The 10,476-nt window shown below is 33.6% G+C and overlaps 2 protein-coding genes across 2 annotated transcripts; one reads left to right on the forward strand and one right to left on the reverse strand.

Annotated features, from left to right (window-relative positions):
* Positions 1 to 339: 339 nt before the first annotated feature.
* LOC128243952 (uncharacterized) lies at positions 340 to 2,949 on the forward strand. The gene is made up of 6 exons (XM_052961974.1): positions 340 to 478; positions 941 to 1,108; positions 1,454 to 1,583; positions 1,995 to 2,069; positions 2,385 to 2,450; positions 2,913 to 2,949. Exons 1-6 carry the CDS (start codon positions 340 to 342, stop codon positions 2,947 to 2,949), a joined length of 615 nt encoding a protein of 204 aa, XP_052817934.1.
* Positions 2,950 to 3,703: 754 nt separating this feature from the next.
* On the reverse strand, positions 3,704 to 5,800 carry LOC128243953 (putative nuclease HARBI1). Its single transcript, XM_052961975.1, has 4 exons — positions 5,702 to 5,800; positions 4,862 to 5,088; positions 4,588 to 4,695; positions 3,704 to 3,923 (listed from the first exon to the last, which is right to left on the reverse strand). Exons 1-4 carry the CDS (start codon positions 5,720 to 5,722, stop codon positions 3,704 to 3,706), a joined length of 576 nt encoding a protein of 191 aa, XP_052817935.1. The 5' UTR covers positions 5,723 to 5,800.
* Between the last annotated feature and the right edge of the window lie 4,676 nt (positions 5,801 to 10,476).

The following is a 10,476-nucleotide window of genomic DNA, read 5'->3' on the forward strand; positions in this document are numbered from 1 at the left end:
TCAGTGAAAGGTTCAGTGTTATTTTCGTTTACTTTTCACGCATTTTACCGTTGACATTTTCATAAGTGTTTGCCATGCCGTTCAAAATGGCGTTTAAACATTTGTAATGCTTGTGAAAACGAAATGGTAATTAAAAGTTCATAAATGTTCGAGATCAATGGCATGTCGTATTGCAAATATTCAGAACAGATTGAAGCTGTTTTTCTTCGACTGTTTCTGTTTTATTTGCACTCCGATGCAATCGACGAGTAATGGAGGAAATCCCCGATCCGGAAAACCCTGCTTAAAAATAGAACCCGGAAGTGAACTTGCTGCAGCAGACGATTGAAAGCTGTCAAAATGGAAAAGGGTGCACAAAAACCACGACGGCCGAATTTTACTCAGCAAGATTGCCTCCTCCTTGCTCAGGTCATGGGGGAAGAACATCCTGGACTGAAGATGTCTTTCAACAGTGTTGTAAAACATCGATTTACAAATGGTAAGGTTACACATTGCTAATCTAGTATTTAAAGTTTATCTTTTCACAAGCAACAGTTGGACTTAGGCAGGTTTCTGTACTTACCGTACTGCATTGCAGGCGCGTAGCTGCTAGGGTTAATTTGGGATTATGCAGGTCGATGCATAGTGGGGTACGTGTAGGCAGGGGTGTTTAAAATCAGTGCTACACGCCTGCATTGTATTTGTTTGTTGTATTGTAAAAAATAATAATTGTTAAAACTTGGATGTAGTCCACATATGTGTTCAAAAGCATCAGTAAAAAAAATGTTGGGTACTTTTTCTCAAAGAAATAATCTTGTGAATGTGTATGTCTATTCATTTACCTGTCAAGATTATTTAGAGAATTTTTCAGAATTGAATTAAAATTTAAGGCATATCCAAAAGAACATACAAAAAATTGGTTTTATTTTAAAACCTTAGCAAGCAAATGTGTATTTTGAAGGAATTACCAGTCAGACCAAGAAAACTTGCTGGAAAATGATCCAGGCCAAGTTCAATGCGTCTGGATCTGAGCAACGAGATGCAGACCACTTGGAAAAAAAGTGGGACAATCTGTGCGCGCTGCACAGGTCCATCTATGCTGACCACCAAAGGTCACTGGCCATGACAGGTAAGCTGACAAAAAAATTCATAAAATAAAATTTTATGCAATGTTAATATCATTAAAGTATAACGATAGATCCAACCGACATCATTATGCTGAATATCTACTGTATAATGTATGCATGGCCATTACATCATTATCAATGAAATCACAAATTTATGAGTATATGATAACAAATGGAATACACGCGGCAAAAAAAATACCCGAACAAATGTGTTTTATTAAGGCTTAACAAATAAAGTTAATGGACTTCACTAGTCTTGTGTAGTTTTGTTGTTGTTGTCTGTTGAAAATCAACTGCATGCAAGGTATGATGTACATGTTATCATTATGCTAATTCATTGATTAAAGGGATGGGACCAGTGCCTTCAAAATACAGCCTCATCACAGAGGCTGTGATGGATGTTGTTGGCAGGAGTACTGCCTCTGTTGTTGGAGCCGCAACTATGGCTACTGACAGCACCTTCAACATGCTTATCAGGTACACCATTTAAAGAAGGATTATTTTGAAGTATGATATGCATTCAAGCTGCAATCTCACAAGCTAACCATTTGTTTGACTTCTTTTATTTGTAATTGTCACCTGTGAGATATGAGAGTCATTCATGTCAAACTCATTTGATTGTGCGACAAAAATAAGCTATGGCAAAACTGTTTACCTGTGTGAATGCAGCTTTAATTATTGAAAAATAAAGACATACACGGTTAGATACCTAATATCTGCATTTCATCATTATTTCAAATTATTTGCAATTCCTTAAATATAATATATATTTTTTATAACATAATAATATGAGATAATGCTACTTAAACTAAAATGTATTGTCTTAATGTTATAGTAATTAATATATTATAACTTTTCGTCTAAAAAATGTGAAAACTTTTTGCACAGTCAAGGAACAGAGGTTGTCACAGAGGTAAACCATTCCCCCACGGCCTCTTTGGCGCAAGCAAGGGACTCTTCAAGGTTTGTTTCTGCTAAGTGCAAAATTTCATTTCCCATTGTAATAATTGTACACGTTTTAAAAATGGAGAAGCAATTAAAATACATCATACTCACAGACTGTGACCCAGGCAATGTCTGTTCATTTTGTCATTTTCTGTTAGTATTTAAAGCTTGTTGTGTTATATTTCTGTGTTATAAGATATTTACTCTAAGCTACCCGTTAGAACATAATCATAACACATTTTTTTAAATACAATTTGGTTGATGATAGGTAACATGTTTTTCATTTATAAAGGAACATGGAGAGTTTAAAAAGTTAAAAAATTTCCATTACAGTATTGAACAACCAGTGTTCATAGTTCTAGCCCCTGCCCTGACACCATCTCAAGGCCCTGTAAAGAGGTATGTTTTACGATATATAAACAATTCTATATGGAATCATACAACATAACTATACTGATTGACAAAGTCAATGTCTGTTTATTTCATTTGATGAAAATACAGCAAATATTGCCTCTCTTGTGTCAGCAAAGATTCATTTAAAAATATAATATGAGGGAAACGTGACCATTTTATCTTTTTGTTATGTCCATAATTTAATGCAATTTCAGAAAGTTTAAAACATTTTTGTTTCAGTGATTAATCTTTATGAATCACCATAAAGCATAAAATGAATGACAATGAATGCATTCCTTCATTATTTTTCTGCAAAGCAGTGCTCTGACAGTGAATGAATTTTGAAATTCTTTAATTGGATGCCAAATGTGATGGTGTTTATTTATATAAGTAAAACACTGTTTATATATTGAGATGGCAAGCTGTTTTTATTTTTGAAATTTGATATTTAATATCAATCACTTACAGAAAGAACTGTTGCTGTGATTGCCACACTGAGGTGTAGAGGCTGATGGCAAAAAAACTGAAGTTACAGATCCAGTATTTGAAGTTTAAATTGAGAAGAGCTGGAGATACTACATTTGAAGAGTAGATGCCCTCCATCCTTGGCGATTCATTTCAGTGTTTTAATATATATTGTTATAAAATGTTTAAGTGACAAAATAACAATAGCATATAAAAGTTGTGTGTATTATTAGTCATTCATAAGTATCTGTAGATTATTTTAACAAATGAAAATGCAGTGATTTCTCTTGGAATTATTTTTACCCCCTGTGCCTTGCATTTTGGGGAAAAAAGTTGACTTTGGGAAAACTACAAAATCGGGCTAAAATAGCAAATATAATGCTAAATTTACTTGTTTTCACTTTTTGCATTTATCAAATTGGAAAAAATCTATTTTTTTTTTTTTTGGTGGTGGTGGTGGGGTGTGGGGGGAATGGACCTTTTTTGTAAGGGGAAATGGCCTTTGGAAGCAGTAAATTGCACCAAAATAAATCACTGGGAATGACCCTGTCCAACCATGCAGGTCATTCTATTCAACAAGCTTTAAAGCATGAACATTAAATGGTAATTCCTTGTAATACCTTTTGAATTTTAAAGGCATGATAGAAGATATTAATTGAACATGAAGTTTTCTAATTAGATGAACACATATATTGAATACAAACACAAAATACCAAATGCAACTGTTTCATTTCATAAATGTCACAATGGGATTCCAAATGGAAATAAGACATGAGTGCAAATGCATTTGCTTCTCATACGTATAAATATGGAGATGGTACAAGTCTATATTGCATTTCTACTACATTCAAAAAAAATGATTGGGCTACAAATTCCCTGTAACGCAACCCTTCTTGGGGCCCTGCATATACGCCCTGGTTCATCACTTGACCTGCTGCATTCGGTAAAATGTCAAGCAATGGAATGTTGCGCCGCTTACAAATGTTGTGCAAAACAGCACATGCAATGATAACCCTGCAATGGAAAAAAACTTATACTTTATTTTATATCTTTATTTTATATGTAATTCAATACTCACAGTAATGTGTGTATTTGATATCTACTATCTGTATAATTGTACACCCACAAAACACATTTGTGAAAGCTCTAGTGTTGATTGTGTAAACATATGATATGTAAAAGGTCTTTTTTAAAAATCTCACAGTTGTAATCTATCAAATGGTTAGAAATTCTTACTGTTAGGTTTTCTTTAAAGGGAATATGTACAAATTCAGAAAGTTACTGTTGAGTTTCTCTTAAGAAAAGCCAGCCAGCAGTAGGATTCAAAGATGTGTTAGTGCATTTAAAATACTGAAATGAAGATTTATTATATGCTCATATTCCTTCTGTGAAGCCCTGTGTGATCAGTGTCAATGTTTGTACATAAAAACTTATTTGAACTGTTTTTACGTGTAATAACTAGGACACTGACAGTTTAATACCTTCAACTATATTTTAATCACTTTCTCTGACAGTGGTTTAAATCAAACTGGTACCTTTTTCTCCATTTTTAAAAAAAATGTACAGTATAGATATAGACAGTAAAACATTCAAACTTCCAATTGGCAATATTGTAAGAAAAGGTTTCAGATGCCAGAACCTGAAACTGTCCCTTAAACCTACGACTAAATTAACTTACTTGCACGCCTTTTCTGGATGTAATCGTATTTCCCCGTTCAGGATTGCCCACCTCCTTTTCAGTTGGCCAATGCCGCGTTCCACTCTTGAACGGGTTGTCTTATGAGCGCTGTAAAACAGTTTAAACTGTGAAGATAATGAAGCTTTAGTTTGAATTTATAACAACTGTTTACTTTGCAACTATTCCAGATTCATGTTTAATGATTAACAACTAAGCATAGAAAGTAATAGTTCATTGTTTCATATTAATTTTACTTAATGATAAACATATTTACCTGTTGTAGCGGGTTTGGGCTCCTGGTTGGGGATTTACATAAGGTGCTAGTAGCCACCTTTTGCATGGGTATCCACTATCACCCAGTAGGTAACTGTGGTCACCAGGTACATGCCCTCCTAGAAACAAAGCATGGAGTCCGCTTTCCCTAAGCATTCTGCTGTCATGGGTTGCACCAGGCCATCTTGCAACAATATCTATGATATTGTCCCGGCCATCAAAGACTATCTGTAAATATTTCAGGATTAACTGAATATCTTTCAGCACAACCTTTCACTTTCTTCATCGCTTAATAGACAGTGTGTCCTTAACTTGCAAAATATAATACATTTACATTGTTGAAATGTTAGCAAAGATGCAATCTTGCACGAGTTTGAAATTGTCACACATTGCATTAAGAAGTTGTCACTATGCCAAGTACGGTATGGAAAATTGCTCATACCTTTCATTTTAATTTCTATGAATCTGAATGTCTGCCTTGATAAACTATTGAACCAATATAAAACGTGCTCACAGTGTGTCAAGAAAAATACCATAATGTTATAGATTGTTTATCCTAGAAATTCTGTGAGCAATAAAGATACCATATGTATGCAAAACATCTCATGAGACTTGGTGAGCATGTTGTCATTAGCAGAACTAAATATGTAGATAAAGTTTCATTTCAGATAGGCATAGAAGTCTATCGCTATCCGAATCCAGCAAGATATCTCAATTCAACAAGATTGTTTTAATGATATTATTTATGTTATTCGTGTCACTGAGGTTTATTATACAATTGTTGTTTTTCCTATGTTTGGCATAAACAAGCCGTAAACTTATATGTTGTTGTTAACCATACCTCGATCGAATGGTAACCCATTCTGTTCACATACGCTGGCTCATCCTGTGATGGGGCCTTGATTTGCACATGTGTCCCATCAATGACTCCAACAACATTAGGAAATCCTGCTATACCATAAAAATCTGATTTGGTATCATGAAGTGTCTGTGGTGTCAATGGAAATTTCAAATATTGCCTGCTCAACTGTGGATTTGCCAGCGCATCAATAACTTGGCATACTGCTCTTGAGACAGACGGTTGAGATACATAATGGATATCTTCATCATTCAGTTGAATACCCCCAGTGGCAAGATAGCGCAGTGTTATCAGAATCTTTTCTGTAACAGTCATGCTCCTGTTCCTAGTTGCTACAGGACCTATAACCTGATTCATCTCTGCTTCTAAAAACTCTATCCCCTCTCTGTCCAGACGGTATCTCTCTAGCAACTGTCTACCATTATAGATATCCAACACATTTGGTCGATGATTGTTTGCAGCCATTCTGAAAGCACATAATATTATGATTTTCCAGCAAAACAATCGCCACACCCAATTGGCTATGAGATAACATTTTAAAAGCATGTACAAACCATCCTAACTTGATTAATGACAGTTAAATAGCTAGTAAACAAGAAATGAGTTTGATTGCATTTGTCACCGTGTGACTTTCTATTACAAATTCTGTTAGAAAATATATTTTTTTTTTATTTGGTAACATCTTATTCTTCTATAATATTTACTGCCATAGTTTTCTTTTTGTCAGTCTTTCTAATTGCAATTGAGTGTTTTGACATTTCTACTGCTTCCTCTTATTAATTATTATCAGTTAATTACCTAAGATCATACCATAATCATAAACCTTACTCTTTGAGACTTTGACACTTCTCAATTATCACAAACCTTAATCTAATTGTAAATTTTACTTTTTGACAATAATTGTTTGCAGTGACACTTCCTCAAATCTTCATTATCTTTTTATCACTTAAGTTTTTGATGTAATTAAAACAAGATTCAAATGTATGCATCTTTATAGACCACATACCAAATTTCAAGAATGTATTGTAATTTACAATTGCCAAATTTTTCATTTCAAAATTGAACTATTTTTCGGTGCACAAGGGACATATTGAAAGCCAATATAATATGCATTTATATTCACTTTCATGTTAATAAAAACATTATTTGTGATCAACTTAAGACATTTATGTGTATATGTTAGAGTGTATTCCTCAAGAATTCTTAAGTATCACATTTTTCACAACAATTTCCTCAATATTCATCAGCATGTAATGATGCAAATGGAACATAATGGCTAAGAGAACAACTTACAGCAAACAGTCACATATATAACATATTGAGTCCAAAAAAAAAAGAAAAATATCATCAATTGTAATGGAAAGTAATAGATTTTCATACATGTTTAGTACTTTGTTATGTAATGGAAAGGGTGCACAGGGGACAAATCATAATGCAAGTAATATTTTTTAATTATGTAATTATTTTTGTAACTCAACTTTTCCTGGTAAACATTTTTACAATAAGAGGAACTGAACTTTCAGTAAAGCTTGAAACAATACTGTAAATGTTTGCAATATTACATTAGAGCCTACAAAACTAAATTTCTAATCAATGGAATAAAGTATGTATAAAAAACAATACCAAAATACTATATCATTCAGTTTCAAAAAATAAAACACATTTGAATAAAGGTCTTCATGTAAAACATCACACTTTTTTGGGTGCACAGGAGACAAATTTAGCAACATAATAATATTCTTACACAACTTTTTTGCTGATTGAGCCATCCATTTGAAACTCAACAATTTTCTTAACAAGATTGATAGGCCCATAATGTGCCTAAAAACACTTCCCAAAAGTGAAAGGAATAAAAGTTAGGAGAGATTAAAGAAAAAGCCTCATTATTTTGAAAAGCACCCTTATTGTGACTATATAAACTTGTGTGGAATTAATAAAGAACCAACTTTTAACATCTAAATTGGACTGGAGTTGTTAATCAAATTCAAAGAATAAACGTGATCTGAATTTAAACGGCGACTCGCAGTTGTGCCAGCTAATTCCCTAAATTAATGGCAAACTGCACGTACCCCTTAGACAGTGTGGCTCGGGCTCGGTGACCACCCTACTATACCGGAGTGTATATACTGGCCTGTTCCCGACGCTGCACGACTTAACCGGGATGCGTGGTCCCACATAACCTCATGCTTTCCACACATCAATTTGTATTTAGTGTTTGTGGTCAAGTCAGTAACAGTCACAACAACTAGAGTTCAGAAATAAGTACGATCACCGGCTATGTTCTGATTGGATGAACTTTACATTTGCAATAACGATTAATATTCAAACTATATTGCTAAAATTAGCCACATTGATTATCATATACATATTTTTAGATGCATTTCGAATGCACCAATACATAAAAAGGTGTTATACATCAATAGACAAACAACGTTTGTTTACATTTTATTTCTACAGATATAGATCTACAACAGAGTTTAAATGTATTTAATCAAATTGAAATAAACACAGGATGTTTAAAAGGGGGTTCAAAATAGTGTCATCATTATCCAGCTGTTGTTAACTGAATTCCATATAACTATTTGCCTTCAGCAAGAAACATGTTCAATTTAGAGATGCAAATTAATATGCTATGACATTGTTATGTACAATTCCATCCATTGATTATATCTTACAGATGAAGCAATCAAACTAACATAAACATCAATCATGTTCAATTTATTTTAGCACTTTTTATAGTTTTCTTCAAAATCCTTCACTTTGTAATGACACAATAGTTTTTGTACACAATATATATATAATTCCTCAATTTTCCTCATTTCTGTTGATCCTCAGAAAGTTGCGTGATTTCCGACATATGTGAAGCAGCTTTGGCTCTGTATCTGGTAGTAAACACCAACTCATAAGGTATTCAGGATGCTGAAGTAATAAAATATTGAATTCAGTATTCAATTTCATTTGTATTATAGAGAAAAACTTTAGGTCTCCGATGTACAAACAAACTGTGTTTTTCTTAACATAGCAGTTATGTTGAATTTGGAGGCTAGGTATTGTGACCCCATACACTTTTGATCTAATTTGGAAGGGTTTTGTGATTATTTTAACAAATTAATTTGTATCAAAGTAATATTGAGCCATACAAGATCATTCTTTTGTACATAGGATGGATACCTTGAATGTACTACTGAAATCTATTAATTCAAAATATCACATAAACTATGAATAAAAGCACAAAGAGAATAACATGCAAGTAATGTTAATAGTACTTAGTGGGTTCGAAACCCGGCATGAGCAAACTGCCGATTTATTTGTTGTGTTTTTTTTCAACCAACTATTTAACGTTAATTGATATGGTTGATTATGTGTATAAAATGTGCCCCAATCAACATAAAAAAATAAACAATCTTTACCTTTTTTTGATTGTTGAACTATCACAGGCTTTGTCGTGCTTGTGTTCCAGCGGTCGTGGATTTGAGCCTCACACTGGGGGCACTTTTCCACCTAGGTTTACTTAAATGGTGGCAGAGGTAAATGGCAGGAAGGCCTTCATTTGCCTTAAAAGTTAATGGATGATTATGATGATGGTCGGGTGTAGTAGTGTGTGTGGGTTGGGTCCAGCCGCTCAGCTAGCTCAGTTGGTTGGAGAGATTTTGTATTGTTCCGGCAGTCATGGCTTCCAGCTTTATACTGCATGTACTGGGAGCACAACTACGGAGGCCACAGGGTTAAATACACAACAGGGAAGTAGGTGGTACATCACTCCTGTAAATGAGCATGAATTGTTGGTATGAATAAGTTCACACAAAATGAACAATTAAGTTATGCATCAAGATGAAATATTGAAATTCAGTGGAAAAACATTTATTGAACAAACGTTAAAAAATCCTTCAGCAGTGTTGACATTCGTTAAACTGTGTTAAATAATGACCCCATGGAATTCGATACATTTTAATTTTATTGACTCAACCTAGGTGACCTAGAAAAAAATGATAACATCATAATGATTAACACATACCGACAATGACTTTCCCTCATGGCATATTTTCTAGCGATGTGTTGCGAGCTGACAGAACGCTAAATTTTGGCAACAGTGTTTATCACCGATTGAACGACCTTGACCGACTGTACTATCTGTAAATAGAATCTTTCAAACGAAAATCATTACAGAATTAAGTTGGCGAAATAAAAATGCCATAAATTACCTTACGATGATGAATTTTCAAAGAAAAGAGGTTATATCGATCGTCTGCGGTGAGTTTTCAATATAATGCCGCCATATTTAAGAAATTTTCTTACAGTCTAAGGTACCTACAGTGATTCCTCAATATTTAAGGGGAAAAGTTTCAAGGCAAACTAAGAAAATTTCTTACATTAGATGCTTATTGAAAAAGACTTAAGAAAAAACGTTAAAACTTAGGAAAAAAATGCTTATTTAAGAAATTTTATTACAAACTTAGAAATATTTTCAACTAAGAAGTATATTGAATAAGGCCCCAGATGAATAAAATATCAATTAATTGGTGGCTTATTTCACAAATCATGACTGCGATTAAAAAACAGATCAACACAAAGCAGTCAAGAAAACAAGTTGGCGCTAATAAAAGTATTGTTCACGTTGTTGGTCAGGTGTATTCTGAGTAGGCCTATATTTATGCATTTGATTTAAAACGCATATTCTTTATTACAGTGTTTAAAAGAATCTGCAAAAGAAATAATATTTTTATCGCTGAAATGTGTGGTTTTATAATTGATGAACG

This window comes from Mya arenaria, chromosome 8 (assembly GCF_026914265.1).
Source record: "Mya arenaria isolate MELC-2E11 chromosome 8, ASM2691426v1".
NCBI classification, from domain to species: Eukaryota; Metazoa; Mollusca; class Bivalvia; order Myida; family Myidae; genus Mya; species Mya arenaria.